The sequence below is a fragment of the Botrytis sinoallii genome (assembly GCF_014898435.1).
Source record: "Botrytis sinoallii strain Bc 23 chromosome Unknown BSIN_015, whole genome shotgun sequence".
Taxonomy (NCBI): Eukaryota; Fungi; Ascomycota; class Leotiomycetes; order Helotiales; family Sclerotiniaceae; genus Botrytis; species Botrytis sinoallii.
Window position 1 is genome coordinate 22,607 of NW_024066042.1, and position 17,228 is coordinate 39,834.

The window sequence follows — 17,228 nt, forward strand, 5'->3', positions numbered from 1 at the left end:
CGCGACGTTGAGGGACAAAATACACAGCTTCTCGCCACGATAACGCCATATAACTTCATTTTAACTACATACGAAGTTATTGTATTCTGTCAGAATGTCTGCCGCACAACTATTGAACCCAAAGGCGGAGTCCAGAGTATGATTTTTCCTATCTAAATTTGAGGTCCAGCTACTGATTTGTAGTAGAGAAGAGGGGAAGCTTTGAAAGTCAATATCAGTGCAGGTGAAGGTTTACAAGATGTTTTAAAGTCAAACTTGGGTCCTATGGGAACCATTAAAATGTTAGTTTTCGTCCTTCCCTGAGGCTAGAATATGCTAATTTTTCTAAAGGTTGGTTGACGGTGCTGGAGCGGTATGAAAGCCTTATTGATGCAACGAAAACAACTCTCTAATAATCGATCCGCAGATAAAACTTACGAAGGATGGAAACGTTCTGTTACGTGAAATGCAAATACAAAACCCTACGGCAGTTATGATTGCACGAGCAGCAACCGCACAAGATGATATTTGTGGTGATGGCACAACCTCAGTTGTTCTTCTCGTAGGAGAGCTTTTGAAACAGGCAGATAGATATATTTCCGAAGGTTTACATCCCAGAATTATCACAGATGGTTATGAGATTGCAAAGACAGAAGCGTTGAAGGTTGGTAGCATATCAACTATTGGCGGGTAATACTGACACTTTGCAGTTCTTGGACACTTTCAAAATTGAGAAGGAAGTCGACCGTGAACTTTTACTTTGCGTTGCGCGAACCTCCCTTTCTACAAAACTTAATCACACCCTGGCGGAAAAGCTCACTCCTGATATCGTCGATGCGGTCTTGTCGATTTACCAAGCCCCGGCAAAGCCTGATCTCCACATGGTCGAAATTATGAAGATGCAACACAGAACTGCCTCAGAGACTCAGTTGATTCGTGGTCTTGCGTTAGATCACGGTGCTAGACATCCAGATATGCCAAAGAAGGTCGAGAACGCATTTATTCTCAGCTTGAACGTCAGTTTGGAGTACGAGAAGTCCGAAATTAACTCCGGTTTCTACTATTCGAGCGCGGAACAAAGAGATAAACTCGTGGAGAGCGAGCGTCGTTTTGTTGACGAGAAATTAAGAAAAATTGTTGAGTTGAAGAAGGAGGTTTGCGGAAACGACCCCAAGAAAGGCTTCGTTATTATCAACCAGAAGGGTATTGATCCATTATCACTTGATGTCTTGGTTAAGAACGGAATCTTTGCTCTGAGAAGAGCTAAGCGAAGAAACATGGAAAGATTACAATTAATTTGTGGTGGTACAGCACAGAACAGTGTGGATGATTTAACCCCTGAAATTCTTGGATGGGCTGGAAATGTTTATGAGCATCAATTGGGAGAGGAGAAGTACACTTTCATCGAGGATGTAAAGGAGCCAAAATCCGTGACCCTTCTCATCAAGGGACCAAATCAACACACCATTACTCAAATCACCGATGCAGTCCGTGATGGTCTTCGAAGTGTTTACAACATGATTGTAGACAAGAGCGTTGTACCAGGAGCTGGTGCTTTCCAGGTTGCTTGCGCAGCACATTTGAACAGCGAAGCTTTCCGCAAGACTGTCAAGGGTAAGGCGAAGTGGGGTGTTCAAGCTTTCGCTGATGCTCTTCTCGTTATTCCTAAAACTTTGGCAGCAAATGCTGGTCATGATATTCAAGATTCGCGTAAGTTGCATTTCCACCCGAATGTTATTCATCTCGCTAATATGTGTCACAGTTGCTAGCTTACAAGATGAGCAAGCAGAAGGCAACGTTGTCGGTCTTGACCTCAAAACTGGTGAACCTATGGATCCAGTCTTGGAGGGTGTATATGATTCTTTCCGTGTACTGAGGAATTGTGTTGCATCGAGTTCTGGTATTGCATCCAATCTCTTGCTTTGTGATGAATTGCTCAAGGCACGTCAAATGGGTAGAGCAAAGGGACCGGGTGATATGGATGGATAAAGTCATGAATAAAAGAAGCCTAATGATCATTTGTAACGACTTTATTGGGAAGGTAGACAAAATACATGCATGGTATTTTTATAGGTTCGCATCTCATTTGTTTTGAGATGTCACTCTGTATATTATTACCGTATCTAGAGAGGCCATGTAGAGTGTCTACCATATTCATACCTAGGTAAATAGAGATGAAATGAATGATTTGATGAAAATGATTATTATGATGTATATGTATGTAGTTTACGATAATTCCCCCCCAAGAGGACTTTCTCCGCATTTCTTGTCTTGGTAATGATGGATATTTGTTTCGGATAAGCTCTGCCGTGCCAAGAAGTGGCTGTGGATGTTTTGGATGATTTGCGGCATAGGTGGCCGCCTCCCGAATTGGATGATGTGTGCGTGAGCTGTCGGAGTCTTGAGTCTTTGACCTTTTGGAATGATCTGATTGCTTATTATTATCATGTCATGTGCCGACTCGCATATTGAGGAGTGATGGGAGGGTGATGGATTGATGGATTGATGGATTGATGGATTGAGGAATTGATGAATTGACCTGATTGTCGGGATGATTGGATCGTCCTGGATAGAGAATTGGAAAGTTGATTCCCAGGAGAAGTGAGTGAGCGAGTTACAGGAGTTTAGGTTTCCAGGAGTTGGGTTTCTAGAAATTGATATAAAGAACCACTTTATTGAGATATTAAAAGGGGGGGGAGATTGATTAATTTGATGCTTATATTCAGGGTCATGTTTTTTTTTTCCTTTTCTACTTTACGAGTACTTTGTACGGAGTGCTCGCTGGATCATCGGGACCGAAGGAATGGGATGTTTGTTAGGTACCGGCACCTCGATATTAATAGTTTCATCATTCACTCCTTTCACGGAGATATTGAAGATACAGGTACTAGGTAGGTAGGAATCATGGCGGCCCCTAAAATTCCAGCTGATACACTTTCATCCCCACATCAAGATCTCTCTTTTCCTCATTCGTCACATTTGGATGCTTGAGATCTCAGACGCCACAAGTCAAACCTATCAAAAGCAATATGTATCTTATTACCATGAGTCCATGACCTCCACCTGCTCCAATTGTCCTCGAGGGATCCACTGAACTCTAAGAGAACTATAACAAACGCCAAGAGCTATGAGCGTGCTCCTCCGTACATGAGAGTGAGAGTACAAGTAATGAATGTAATGTAGCAACTACAAAGTCGACAATCCCTCGAGGACCCAAGGACTATACATTCACCATTTCACACAACGGAATATAGGATTCGGTCAGATAATTCCTATTGGAGTAAAGTACTCGTCACCAACATTCTTTAAGACAAAATACCTATGAAGACTCGGAGTCCTTACTTGTGGCATTAATAGCTTGGAAGCGTGATGAGGATATTATTGGTTCAAAACCTATCAACATTTATTCCACGCTGAACACGCGACACAACCTCTGACCCCCCAAGTACCACCACTCTTTCTTTTTCAATTGCTAAAACTTCTGGTCGAGAGACCACGGAGTAGCAATTCGCATCATGTTGCGAATTCGCAGATACCGAGCTCTGCTTATTTTTGCCGTCTTTATAACAGCCATTCTCGTTCGTTTTACACATATAAGGGATTGGGAAAGGTATACTGTAGGAGGCCCTGTCGACATCCCTGACTCGAAATTTGCATCGGAAAAGGGAGAACCATACACATATACACCAAATGGAGGCCATCCAATTGCACCGGAAACTCTGAAAGAACAATCAGAAGAGCCATTGAAGCCTGCAGAGGATGAAATTAAACCGGCACCAAAGGTCGCAGAAAAGACACCCTCCACAACTAGCAGTACATCGACCACTTCGAATGTTATTGCGTTTCAAACAATAGATACAACTGTGCCGAAATATACTCTTCCAGACAGGAAGCCACCAACCCAAGGTGTCTACGAGGATACAGGGTTTGAAGATCTCCATCCAATTGCGCCAGATGGAAGACAGGACTTTCCTGTTTTCTCAGCAGCACCTACTACCATTCACTGGTCTAAGCAAGCAGAACATTTCCCAGTACCTACTGAAAGTATTATCTATCTGCCAACTGGTGTGCCAATCTCAATTCCCAAGATTCAACATGTTTTCAATGACGAGACAACGGACGCAAAAATTACTCGGGAGAAGAGGCAAAATAAAGTCAAGGAGGAATTCTTGAGGTCATGGAAAGGTTACAAGAAGTTTGCATGGGGTCATGATGAACTTTCCCCTGTATCGACCAAATTTCGAGATCCATTTTGCGGATGGGCAGCAACTTTGGTGGATGGATTGGATACATTATGGATTATGGGATTTCATGATGAATTTGAGGAGGCCGTTAAGGCTGTTGAAAAGATTGATTTCACCACCACTCCAAGGATGGAAATACCAGTATTTGAAACTACCATTAGATATCTCGGTGGTCTTTTAGCTGCATATGATGTTAGTGGAGGCAAATTCCAGGTTCTCTTGGATAAAGCTACTGAACTGGCGGAGATATTAATGGGCGCTTTTGATACCCCAAACAGAATGCCGGTACTTCACTATCCATGGAAACCAGTCTTTGCATCTCAACCTCATCGTGCCAGTTCCAGATCTAATTTGGCTGAACTTGGATCATTGTCTATGGAGTTTACACGCCTTGCTCAACTTACAGGGGAACAACGTTATTATGATGCTGTAGCTCGAGTCACTATCGCTTTATCGGAATGGCAAGATCGCAACACAACTAATATTCCTGGAGTTTTCACAGAGGACGTCGATGCTTCAGGTTGTAATCGTACGGCCACCATGAAAAGAGAAAGGGAGAAATTCGAGGCTTCATTGGCAGAGGACTTCGCTCTCAGCAATCCAAAGACGACTACACTTTTGGACGAATCCCCTGAGGGATATCAGCCGCCTTCACCAGAGAACGTAAAGGAGCTCAAGCCAAAGAAGAACCCTAGCTCGGAAGAAAAGATGTTGGAGATGCAAGTTCTTCCGGGTGAGCCTGGAAAAGCGCGTATCAAGGGGTGGGAGGAAGGAGGCGTGATGAAAAGAGATCCGGAAGAACCAGCATCAACTAGCTCGACCACGGCATCTTCACCACCTGCGCCAGCAACAGGTCTTCCTCCAGTAAGCAGGACTGGAAGTGGTCTTAGCCATCAAGTTGCGCCGGACCTACCAACAGTCGAGTCATCAAGTGAATGGGACTGCGTCAAGCAAGGTCTGGAGTCGTATATCATTCACGGTAGACAGAAGTTTTCGATGGGTGGTGGACAAGACTCCACGTATGAGTATTACCCCAAGGTATGGATCAAATTCGTGAAATCATTATATATAACTAACACAGCTACAGCAATATATGCTTCTGGGTGGCCTTGAAGAAGTCTATAAAAAATTGTACATGAAGACCATCCCTGCCATACGGGATCATATGCTCTTTCGGCCAATGATTCCAGGAAATGACGACATTCTTATCTCTGGAAAAGTCACGAGCAATGGCATACGGGAAGAAGATCTATTGATTCCAGAGGTTACACATTTAACTTGTTTCATTGGAGGTATGGTTGGAATGAGTGCGAAGGTTTTCGGCATCGAAGGAGATCTCGAGATTGCAAAGAAACTTACAGATGGTTGCGTTTGGGCGTATGGTGCAACCCCATCAGGAATTATGCCTGAAGAGTCAGAAGTTATTGCATGCGAGAGTGTTGAAAATTGCTCTTGGAATCAAACCCTCTATTATGAACGCTTAGATACTTCCGCCGCCTACAGAGATGCGAATCTTAAGGAGTATATCGAAAACAAGGAGAGACTTGATGCCGAAGCAAAGGAGATGAGTTTGAACCCCACAGATGCTGCGCGTGAGCAGAACGCTTTGGCTAAAGCAGAGGCTGTTGGTGGACCTCAAGGATATGTCGGTCATAAAGATACTCCTTCTTTAGCAAAAGACTCGGCAGAGACAAAATCCGAAGACGCAAGTGCCTTCAAGCCAAAGGATGAACCCGCATCGCTCACGAAACGCCAAACTGGCGCCGCTGATGGTCCTGAAAAGGAGGATATGTTCAAGCTGAAATCCGCAAACACGGAAAAGGAATTGGAAAGTATGGCTGGAGGTCGTCAATTGGAGAAGGGTACCAAATCACAAAAACCACTCCCTGCGGAAACATTACCAGATCCATTACGCCCACTTTCTCACAAGGAATATGTTGAAGGTCGTATCAAGCAAGAAGCTTTGCCGCCTGGATTCACAAGTATACATGTCAGGAAATACATTCTTAGGTAAAGTTCCGCTCAAATAATTTTTAGTAACAGGACACTAATGTCAATACCTAGACCCGAAGCCATCGAATCTGTCTGGTACATGTACCGTATCACGGGTGATAAGACCTGGCAAGACAAAGGTTGGAAGATGTTTGAAGCAGTCATCAAAGCAACATCAACTGAGCATGGTAATTCGGCTATCTTTGATGTTACAGCTGAAGAAACGTATCAAGTGGATGAGATGGAAAGTTTTTGGTTGGCGGAAACGCTTAAATATTTCTATCTACTCTTCTCCACTCCGGATGTTATTAGTCTTGATGAGTGGGTTTTGAATACGGAAGCACATCCTTTCAAGAGGCCTACTGCTTAGAAAAGATTAAAGGGTGGCTATAGGATAGAGCATCAATATGCTTTTGGGTCATACAAAATGGTTTGGCATTGGGAGTTTAGTGAGTTTGGTCTGTATTTCTGGGTGTGGATTTCGATGTGAAGGTATGAAGGGGCAGCATCCACATTTTGTTTTGCAACATGATAGGGATTCTGTGAAAGGGGTACAAAATCGGTATCGGTTACGTATACGTATGCGCATGCGCATGGGATTCGAATGGAATGAAATCTATCCAGGATGCGTAGTTACGAGATTCAAGGGTGATTGGATGGAAGGACATATGAGTCTCAAATGGCGTTTGGAGATTTCGACGGCGTGTTTTATGGTTTTTGGGTCTGTTTGGAGAGATGGGGCAGATGGGGGAGATGAGATGGGAAGAGAGGAGGGGAGGGGAGATGGACATTGAGCATGAGAATGGAGCTTGATTGAGATGGGAAGTTATTCCCCTAGATGAATAGGAAGATAGGTATAAACAAATGTCCAGCCAGCAAGCCCAGTCAATCAATTAATCAATCAATATTATTATTCAATATTGTTTTTCAAGTCAAGCTGATTTTTTGAGAGATAAATAGATGGATGTAAACGAATGAGATTATAACAATTGTGTAGAAAATCGAAATGTTAAGATCAAGTTTCTTGGATAGTTTGTTTGGGGGAGAGTCTGGTTTGGAAAGTTTGGAAAACTGGATTTGGGGGTGGAAGGGGGTGGAAGGGGGTGGAGGGGAGTTGGTAATATTGGTGATGTTGGTAAGTTGATGAGTTGATGCGTTAATGAGTCGGTGTTGTAATGTTGTAAAGTTGTTTATTATGGGTGAGGAAGATGAGGAAGATAGGAAGTAGAAGGAAGTTATAAATAAGATTTGAAATAAATAAAATGAAATTTTTGTTAAATTTTAAGTGAGGAAATTTGAGGAATTGGGTATGTATTTGGATTGGTAGGGGGGTAGGTGGGTAGGGTAGATGGGTAGATGGGTAGGTAGTTGTGAGTTGTAAGTTGTAAGTGATAGATGAGATTTGAGGTATGAGTTCTCGAGTCTGGGTTTGCATTTGAGTGGTTAGAAATTATATTATTGTTCTTTTTTATATATTATTTTTTACCTCTTCTCTTGGTTTCATTTCATTTTATAAAATTTTTTCTCTTTCTGAAAACTTGAAAGAATCGAAATGAATTAAGCGAGATTGATTTTTGTAAGATTATTTCTTTATCAGATGTAGTGGATTGATGAATGAATTATAAAGTTATGAGATCTAATGCTTTTGAATGGATGGATGAATGAATAAGTGAATAAATGATTAGGAAGATCTGAGAATTTGGGTTTGTATTTGATTTTGTGTGTGGTTTTGAGGGTGTGGTCGTGGTTTTTATAGAAGAGTGAGATGGGATTTCAAATATTTTGTTAGTGAGGAGGGGGAAAGATAAAGAGGGAAAGTAGAGGGGGAGGAAGAGGGTGAGGTGAGAGGGGGAGGTGGTTTATAAACTCGTTTCTATTTCTATTTCTATTTCTACTTCTGTCATTTTCACATGTAAATTTTAAAATATAGTATATAGTATTTACAAAACTCTAGTCAGTTTATTTCCGGTTTTGTTTCCTCTGAGTTACTTTTTAGAAGTTTGGAGTTTGAGTTTGATAGATTCGTATTGTTCTCTTTTCTGGGGATGAGAGTACAGTAGATGAGATTAGTTTGAAGCATTTTGATATCTATCTATGAGTATATATTTTATTGCTTATGTTGTATTGAAAGATATTCTTTGGGATTGGAGAATTGGAGATTCCTTTTTCCTCTTCTTTAGATTTTGGGGGTTGAAATTGATTTGTAGGTCTTTCTTGTTTTATCTGAAGAATCTGAATCTATTGGAGAAAGTATCGTATGTATCGAGGAGAGGGTATATGTTATAAGAGTAGTTTCTTTTCTTTTCTTTTATATTAGATTGAGTTATATCTATATAATAATATCTAGTTTTGTATATTATGTTAATATCATATCTTAGAGTCTGGTAGGAATCGACAGTTTCGAGGTATTAGGTTTTCGATAATAAATTCATATAGTAATGTTTTATGTATTAGTTGATTGATACCTTTAGAATCTAGTCTAGAGTAGCTGGAATCTATCCTCCCTCCATCATAGAATCTAAGGGGCATAAGAGTAAACCATCCGTTAATCTTCTAGTATGAGAGTAAATTGTCGTTTTATATATTGTAAAAGTAGTTTTTCTTTATACTAAGTTAGATCGTGTAATTACATAGTCTATACATTATATTTCTCTTGAAGATTCTTTTTTAGTGCTAATGAGGGAGAGCCTGAGGAGAGAGCGGAGGAGTAATAGACTCAAGTTGTGTATAGATAATTCTTCTATATTGATATGAGAGAAGTTGCAGTATACTCCGCTGTTGAGGTTGCGGCTAGGATGATAGGGAACCTCGCTCTCTTCTTGTTGGTATCAACTTGGTTGATAAGTGTAAGTACTTTAGTCTATTATGGTTGTATTTGTTCTTGATCATTATTATCTATGGGAAGCTAGTATTTAATATAGTAGAAGTGCTAGCGCTAGTATACACGCTAGTGCAATACAGTGCCCTCTTTTGATCACATGATCGATATCCCGACACTTCTTTCTTGTGAATGAGGGATGGGGTTCTAGGAAGAGGAAGGGAGTTGGAAAAAATAGAGAGAGAGAGAGAGCGGAACTCTATAAGACGGGCATCCAAACAACGTATATTGTACATGCTCTCAATATAATCATATGGTTCCAAGGCCTTTTAATGCTGCAAGGACCTTAGAAGGAAAAATGGGAGTCGTAGCCTGATAGGAAGTTCCCTTTGTGTCTACACTCGGCCGAAGGACTCTAAAACTCGCCTGCGGTCGTATACCTCGAATTATCGAAGGGGAGAGTGGAAGCTTCTCTGTATCTTGGTATTAGAGAATTCAAAGATCATTGTGTGATGATGCTGTTTCATGTAATTTGATCTAGTATCAGCCCTTACAGCATCCTTAAATCGATGATGTTCTCACAGGTTTCAAAAGACGTATGGTAAGTTAGTTGGTGGGCGGTAGCTTTTTGTGAGTGAGTATTATATATGGTCTGAATGTAGATGAGATTATTGTAGGTAGGGAAGCTATGAAGTATTCTTGTCGTCTCATCGTAGAAGTGTTTGGAAATTCGGAGGGGAGAAGATTTTGGAGGCGAGTAGGCTCTGTTTCGTCTTGAGATTGTGTGCTTGAGACTGGGTAGGTGCTTACTGGATAATAGATGTAGTCATGACTCAAGAAATTGAATGCGCTGGAGTTTGTTATTCGTCATTGCGATTGCAGTTGTTTTGTTCGTCGGGGTTTTAATCGCGATGTCTCTCTCCAATTTGGTAAGATGGGGATGCTCATATTGAGCAAGCGCTTAGATTACGTGGATTTTAAGCTGTGGCTTGAGTGTGTTGGCAGACTTCAATTAGTGTTGATATTCTTTGGTTGTGGTTATCTTACTCACCATATGAAGATGGTGGTATGAAACAACGATAAAATTGATGTTTTTGATTTCAGTATAACTTTGTCGCAATTTGTTTGCTCGTGTACTTCACTATTGGTGTTGGATGATCGTGGGGGCTAGGCAAGTACTGCTGTCAGCATTTTTGTCGCGTGCTGAAACATGGATGGGCATTGCACAAAGCGATTGGAGTTCGAGGCGCTTGTTTTTGGTAATGCAACCACTATAATCTAAAGCTTTTTGCAAGTCCCTGGTATGAGGCTCAATAATGAATATATTATTGCTGTCACACCCACTTGTTGCCGCTTGGCAATTAGGAGCATTATATTAACATTGCTCACTTGCAGAGATGGGCCCTGAGTTCTATATTCCTGAAAGTATGTTGAAGATCTAGAACTTTTTTGTTAGCAGGATATACTAATTCGACCATAGAAGCCGAGGAGTGCTGGGCTGAAGACCCTGACATGCTTGAAAAAGCAAAATCATACGGAATTCAAGCTAGGAAGGTTGGTGATAGCCTTGGATGGTCAGCTGTGGGAAATCATGCCTGGATCGACAATGAAATACCTCGCTGTGTCCTTAGAGTTTGCCTTTTCGAGTTAGAAGGAAGCTCTTTGCAATCAAAAAATCAGCCACAGCACTCTCAATCCGCTCGCGACCTCCGCTTTTATCTTATGAATTCTCGCGTCGACCAAAGCAGCTCGGAGATGCAAAAGAGGCTAATCATTTTGGAGGATATTGATCCAAGATTCGCAGAATTACTTGGAGTTATGCTTGAAATCCCCCCCGCGTTTTTCATATCTCACTACCACAGAGATATTAACCTGAGCATATTGGACAGAACATATGCCCAAACTAAAAATTCGAAATGCTGGAAGACCGCAATTCCAAGGTGTTCGACTTTAAATCCCTTAAAAGACGATTTTGAGGATTATGAGGGCGATTATAACCTGTTTGCTGGAAACTTTTTCCGCAGACCAATTTGGAATCAAGAGATGGGAGACTTTCTTCATTTTCATAGCGTGATGTCATACTGGGGACAGCAGCTTGGTGACAGCTCGTGGACTAGTAAGTCACATCAAATCTTGGATGATCTGAATCAATGGTTGACGGGTCATTCTTAACGGTTCTTCTTGTTGATTCACCAAAAACCTACCTTCTACCCGGAAAGGCTCATTTAAGAGACCCTTCTCAAAACGCAATCCATCTAGTCAATACTAGACCTAAGAACCCTTGGTATCAGCAAGTTTTGTTGGATCCACCCAATTCCTACACTATCGCGTCGAATCGTGAATGTATGTATGATTTCCTTACAGCAGTGTTGCATGAGGATATCTCAAAAGCTTGGTCGAAGTTGACAGTCCATAGAAGATCTAAAGAATATGGATCCGATGACTCGGAATCTGAAACTAGCGACAGTGAATCAGACTACACCAGCTCGGAATCTGGAACTAGCGAACGTGGTTCAGAGTATGCAAACTCAGAATCAGAGATTAGCAACCGTGAATCAGACGACAAAGGCTCAAAAAGAAATTGGTTGAGATTTTTGAGGAGACAAAGAAAAGGTGCTACAGTCGACGAGGAGAAAGCGACAGAGTCGCATTCGATTAGGGAAAGATCATTCCAAACAGCAGAATCAGACTCAATTATTTCGGCAGACAACAGGCCTTTCGAAATAACAAGACTGTTTTCAATTAGATCGGAAGACAGGTCTTCTAAAACAGCAAAGACCAATTCACTTGCTGTAAGAGAAGGATCTTCTATTGTCTCGAAAGATCCTATGACGAAGAAAAGGAATACCCTCTAACATGATCAAAGGGTAGCAACGAGATTAAATTTTATTGCTTCAGCAGCTGATCTTCTGTTGTTTCGGTGTAGCGATGATTTATAGTGCTTAATTTGGCGTTCAGCTGGTCTGCCGTTGGGGGTTTTTGGTAATCGTGTCGGGCATGGAGACGGCGGAATGATTTTGTTTTGCACAGAGAAATACGCTTCTAGTTTTCCCTCTTTTAATGACTGGCCATAGTCGAGTTTTAGTCAATGAGTACCCAATAATTAGTACTTCAGTATACCTACCTAAGTAGCCATTGAAACCAGAATTCAAGACTTGAACTCACTATCATAACGTGGTATTTCCTCGTCTGCATTGACAGGATAATTACTCTCCCAAGGTATCCAGCTATTAATATTTCATAAGTGACGAGGAAGATAAATCAGCAACTTAAGACAAATTCAAAAGCCCTGCACACACTCAATAAATTTCTTTGCTCTACTTAAGTAATAAAGTTGAGAGATAGAGCATGGAAGCTTCTGTGTTGAATCGAATTCGGAAGATCGGAGTGATGATACGCTACAATATGATGCGCAAGTGAGAATAGGATGAGGATGAGATCATCAGTCTTTTCGCTAAATCTAAAATGAGTTTGGAGAACTCATGTAGCCCAAGCTTTCTACAGCCAAATTATGGGATAGCTTTTGAAGAATATAGCATTGTTGCATTAGCACTAGGGAATTTTTCTCGGCTATTAGGTCAATCAGATTTATTCATAAGTTACCCCCTCAATGTAACAAGAAAACACACATAACGTGGCCTCAGAAGCAATCTAAGTCCACAATCCATACTCCAATACAATTTCTTACTTTCGAACAACAATACGAATACCTTTACTCCCTTTTTTAGGATACGGAACAAATCTATCAGCGGCCATCTCGACATCCGTCTTATCTGTCTGGTAGAGTTCCAACCAACCCTCATCTCCTTTATCCTCTTTACATCCAAATTTTCGCCACAGAGATGCAAGCATGAGATATAATTCTGCATACGCAAGTTGCATACCAAGACATTGTCTTGAACCATGCGAAAATGACATAAGATTGCGTCTTAGGCTTGGATCTTCGGTGAATCGATCTGGGTTGAAAACGAGAGGGTCGTGGAATATTTTTGGATTGAGGTGGATTAAGGGGGTTGCCATACCTACATTAGTCTGGTTGTGTCAATGAATTATCAAATCTCTGGGCTTGAATGACTTACATCGGGGGGAATAAGCCAGACTTTCTTCCCATCGTCATATTTCATAATTTGGTCAGGTGCGTTTCTTGTTTGTCGATTGCTGGTACCCATTGCTATTCTAAGACCCTCTTGAATTACTGCACTCAAATACGGAAGTTGTTCCATCTCTTCGAGAATCGGTTCAATTAAAGGATCAGGAAGAGCGGCCTTTAACTCGGCTCGTAATTTAATCAGAAGTTTCGGATTGGACAATAAGTAGAAAGTTAACGCCTGGTATGCTTGTTAGGAACGTGTAGGGCATTTTGCATTATCCTTGAATTCTTTCGCTCAAAGTCAATGAAGTTGTTTCCGTTCCGGCGATCGATATATTTCGAGCCTCATCAAGAAGTCTTGATCGTTGTTTTTCAATTTCGGGAATTTTGCTGGCGGTAATTTCATCGAACAATGTCTTGACTTCCTTTCCTTCCTGATGAGAAGCTGCCTTGGCTCTATTGGTTTTATCTATATTGGACAGCAGTTCCTATAGGGCTTAGTAGGAATTGCATTGTAATTTGTTCGTATGTTCACTTACTTGCTTGAATTCAAGGAATTTATTTCCCCCAGGGTTCATACTCTGGCGCAAAGTCTTTGGAATGGCATTTATCATAGGAATAAACCATGAGAACTGCACCGCCAACGGACCAAATTTATGGAAGCCATCCATCTAATCCCAGTTAGAATGCAAGTTCGCAGCTCTTTGAATTCGACCAACCCACCATATGATAAAATGCAGCATTGAAATTCGGCGCACCCAACCAATTTGGATTAAACCCAAACGCATATTCCGAATAAGATCATTAGTGAAGGCTCCAAACATCGGCAAACAATTAATCGGTTCTACCGTCTCCTGGAATTGTCGAAGTCTCACAAGCAATTTCTCAATGTTCAAATTCATCATCGGTTCAATTCTCCGAATCGACTCTTTGGAGAAAAACTTCGACATAGCGCCCCGTCTCATCCGATGTAAATCATGATCGATCGTTGCAGCGCTCGCTTTCACAAGCCCAAACATCTGCATCAATCGTACGCATTTATTGCGGCGACGACCGCCTGCTGGCATCAATTCGGAGACGAATGAGGGATCGTTAACGTGGAGTTCATCAGGTGTTACCGTACGATGGGTCCGTATTTTTCGTGCATTTCTTTGATTTGGAAGATATATCGGCCGCCGTGGAAAAAGTCATAGTAGAACTCGTACCAGAGGGTTATGGCTGCGAGTTTGGGACCGGGAAATGATGCGAGTGGATGGAAAGTGATTCGATAGAGGTAGAGAAGGACGATGTAGAAGAGAGTGGTAACGCAAAGACTTATCCAAATGAAACTCATGGCGATATGGATGATATCCATTTTTACCGGATCAAGTAGAGAGGTATTTCGAGTTTTACGGAGATGCTATTCTTGACGCAGCAGAGACAGTGTTATCTTAATTTGTTTCTTAAGATATCAATGTATATCTCCTATGGATATGACAAAGTGGACTGGTGTTCGACCTTTCCGCCATGATTGTACCATCAACACGTCGCAGTGTTGTACATGCCAGATGGCTACTCTACGTGATCAGAGATTTTATAGATATTTTGGAAGTTTTGGGAAACGTCGGAATCCTCGTTTGGTAATCTTTTCACTACTCTGAGTAATGTGTCTTAAAAGTGTAACGCAGAAATTTATTAATTATGTTGTGTTTTTCAGTCTCTTGTTACGTGAGCTTAGACATCCTAACGAAAGTTTCACTGAAATACCAAATTCATCGGATTCTTCTCAAGTATATATCACCAGTAGAATCATTTTCATGAAGGTCAGTTGCAAAAGATCTCAATTGACAAAGAGACATCAATCACAATGACAGAGAAATCACTCGAATCTCTCGCTTCCTCTATAAAACTGTTAGCGTCCGAGGTTCAGAATGCGCGAGAAAAGGGCAGTGAAGATATAGAGGCATTCGAAAAACTTATCGATGCATTAGATGATATGCGAGCAGATCTCGTAGGTCCTATGCGATGGCCCGGAACACTTTTCGCCCCTCCAGACTTCGCAGCTCTTCAGACTGCCTTCCTCCACGATGTCTTTCAACATGTTCCAACCAATGGGAAAGATACTGTGAGCGCTTCGATACATGTCAAAGACTTATCCAAATCGGTTAAGATACCGGCAGATACCCTACTTCGTATCATGCGTCTTCTTGCTGCCAATAAAATATTTCTCGAAATTGACGAAAAGGTATTCTGTCATACTCCTTTATCAGCAGGTATGGTAGATGAAATGGTTTCTGCTCGTTTAGGGAGTCTTTTCAATGGTGTTTTCAAGGCATCCTCGAGTCTTTCGGATGCTATTGATGCGGGGAAGAGAAGTGCTTGGGAAGTTAGATTCGGAATGCCCATGTACGAATATTTTGAGAAGATTCCCAAGTCTGATAGAGAACGTATGGCCAAATCAATGGCCATTTCTCAATTGAAGAGATTGAAGACCTTTCAGTCATCTTTCCATGGGAGAAGTTTAACAAAATCGTGGATATTGGCGTAGTGCCGGACACTTGGTTGTCCATTTGGCAAAGGTACGAGCTTTCATTTCCCCTACTGGTAGACCCATAACTAACAACAATCTAGAAATTTCCGCATGTTCAAACCGTCAGTCAAGATCTCCCCGAAGTAACAGCCGATCAAATTCGACGCATTGCATCCTTATCTCCTACTGAGAAATCCCTCTACGACCGCGTCGAATTCGAATCTCACGATTACTACACCCCTCAAACACGAATCGATGTGGATGCTTTTATCCTACGCCGCTGTCTCCATAATAATCCAGATGATGACTGTATCAAGATGATCAAAGCCGTGATACCCGGTCTTGAACATAATCCCAAAGCAAGATTACTCATTAACGAGAAATTGATGCCGGTTTGGAATAGCAGTGATACGAGATACAAGACTAAGATGTTGAGGAGAGAAGACATTGCCATGATGATTATTGTGGGTGGAAAAGAGAGGACCCTGGAAGAGTTTGCGGGGTTGATAAGGGGTGCGGATAAGAAGTTGGAGATTTCCGAGGTTTATTATGGGAAGAATTATTTTTCTGTTATTTCGGTGAGGTTGGCGAGATAGAGAATTTTAAAGATAGGAGAGGTGACGGGAAGAGGGTTTTCACATTTCAGAAGTTATGAATAAAAGGATACCAGTACCTATATAGACTTACGTTTATAGGTAAAGTTTGTCATCAAAATTCGAGAAGTTGTTTTGAAATCTTATACATTCAGTCAGTTTCGCAAAATCTCTACCTTCTTGATTTCCAACTCATATCTGCAGGTTTCGTCCTGGGAAAATCCTTGGTAGCAATGCGTTTGTGTTCGTGATGTTAGTAGATCATTGTTACCAATAAATAGCCGGACATTGCACCACCTAGTGTGTCTTTCATGTGTCCTCTGGACAATGATCCAAAACAAATGTACAAATTTACAAACTCCACCTCTGTTGGAAGTACGTGTTAAGCTAGTTCTAGCCTATAAAGCTAGCCCTTAATCTGGGGATCGTCCGGCCATCTAGCCTATATACCAGGGTAGCAGCCAAAAGCAATCATGGTAATTGTCCGTTTACCTGTATAAAACAATCTTTTTGAGAATTCGAAATGAGAGAAAATGCCTGCTTCTAGAATGCTTATAATGCTCGGAGAAGACTTCCATACACGCATGATGATTACCTAGTGGTTGATGAGTTGACCCTTCCCCTCGCTTCAATCGGGTCTTATGCCGATACTGGGATATGTAAAATGATAAGGTACGGCACAGACTTTCAGGGACTGGAATCTTACATGGCGATGCCCCACCAAGCGAATGCAAGTATGTAAGAAGTTTCGTGTGCGGCACTGAATATTGTTAGAATATATTTAATTTAAAAAAGGACTTTTTGAGAATAATAGAAGAAAGAAAAATAGAAAAGCTCTAAGCTGTCTATAATTCTTGTCGGAATCCAATTTCTAAACGGCTGGAAAATTCAAGCATTAGTTCATATATTTCATCTGATATCATCAAAAGTCTGACTATAATGTCTCACGAATTTAAAGAGTTGTATAAACTTACCTATCAAAGTTGTTGGTTTTAGATGGTTC

The 17,228-nt window shown here is 41.3% G+C and overlaps 6 protein-coding genes across 6 annotated transcripts; 4 read left to right on the plus strand and 2 right to left on the minus strand.

Moving 5' to 3' along the window:
• Window positions 1-24: 24 nt before the first annotated feature.
• Window positions 25-2,176, plus strand: EAF02_008059 (uncharacterized protein). Its single transcript, XM_038904107.1, has 6 exons — window positions 25-136; window positions 187-281; window positions 331-352; window positions 407-643; window positions 690-1,689; window positions 1,742-2,176. The coding sequence occupies exons 1-6, from the start codon at window positions 95-97 to the stop codon at window positions 1,966-1,968; spliced, it is 1,623 nt and encodes a 540-aa protein (XP_038755829.1). The 5' UTR covers window positions 25-94; the 3' UTR covers window positions 1,969-2,176.
• A 1,318-nt stretch (window positions 2,177-3,494) lies between these two features.
• Window positions 3,495-6,585, plus strand: EAF02_008060 (uncharacterized protein; the record flags this gene model as incomplete). Its single annotated transcript, XM_038904108.1, has 3 exons — window positions 3,495-5,261; window positions 5,311-6,233; window positions 6,288-6,585. 3 exons carry the CDS (start codon window positions 3,495-3,497, stop codon window positions 6,583-6,585), a joined length of 2,988 nt encoding a protein of 995 aa, XP_038755830.1.
• Window positions 6,586-10,430: 3,845 nt separating this feature from the next.
• On the plus strand, window positions 10,431-11,888 carry EAF02_008061 (uncharacterized protein; the record flags this gene model as incomplete). Its single annotated transcript, XM_038904109.1, has 3 exons — window positions 10,431-10,458; window positions 10,514-11,149; window positions 11,293-11,888. The coding sequence occupies 3 exons, from the start codon at window positions 10,431-10,433 to the stop codon at window positions 11,886-11,888; spliced, it is 1,260 nt and encodes a 419-aa protein (XP_038755831.1).
• An 829-nt stretch (window positions 11,889-12,717) lies between these two features.
• EAF02_008062 (uncharacterized protein) lies at window positions 12,718-13,256 on the minus strand (the record flags this gene model as incomplete). Its single annotated transcript, XM_038904110.1, has 2 exons — window positions 12,718-13,065; window positions 13,113-13,256. The coding sequence occupies 2 exons, from the start codon at window positions 13,254-13,256 to the stop codon at window positions 12,718-12,720; spliced, it is 492 nt and encodes a 163-aa protein (XP_038755832.1).
• A 142-nt stretch (window positions 13,257-13,398) lies between these two features.
• Window positions 13,399-14,029, minus strand: EAF02_008063 (uncharacterized protein; the record flags this gene model as incomplete). Its single annotated transcript, XM_038904111.1, has 3 exons — window positions 13,847-14,029; window positions 13,663-13,794; window positions 13,399-13,611 (listed from the first exon to the last, which is right to left on the minus strand). Exons 1-3 carry the CDS (start codon window positions 13,847-13,849, stop codon window positions 13,399-13,401), a joined length of 348 nt encoding a protein of 115 aa, XP_038755833.1. The 5' UTR covers window positions 13,850-14,029.
• Window positions 14,030-14,969: 940 nt separating this feature from the next.
• EAF02_008064 (uncharacterized protein) lies at window positions 14,970-16,228 on the plus strand (the record flags this gene model as incomplete). Its single annotated transcript, XM_038904112.1, is given in 3 exon segments — window positions 14,970-15,634; window positions 15,651-15,681; window positions 15,734-16,228. The coding sequence occupies 3 exon segments, from the start codon at window positions 14,970-14,972 to the stop codon at window positions 16,226-16,228; spliced, it is 1,191 nt and encodes a 396-aa protein (XP_038755834.1).
• Window positions 16,229-17,228: the final 1,000 nt, after the last annotated feature.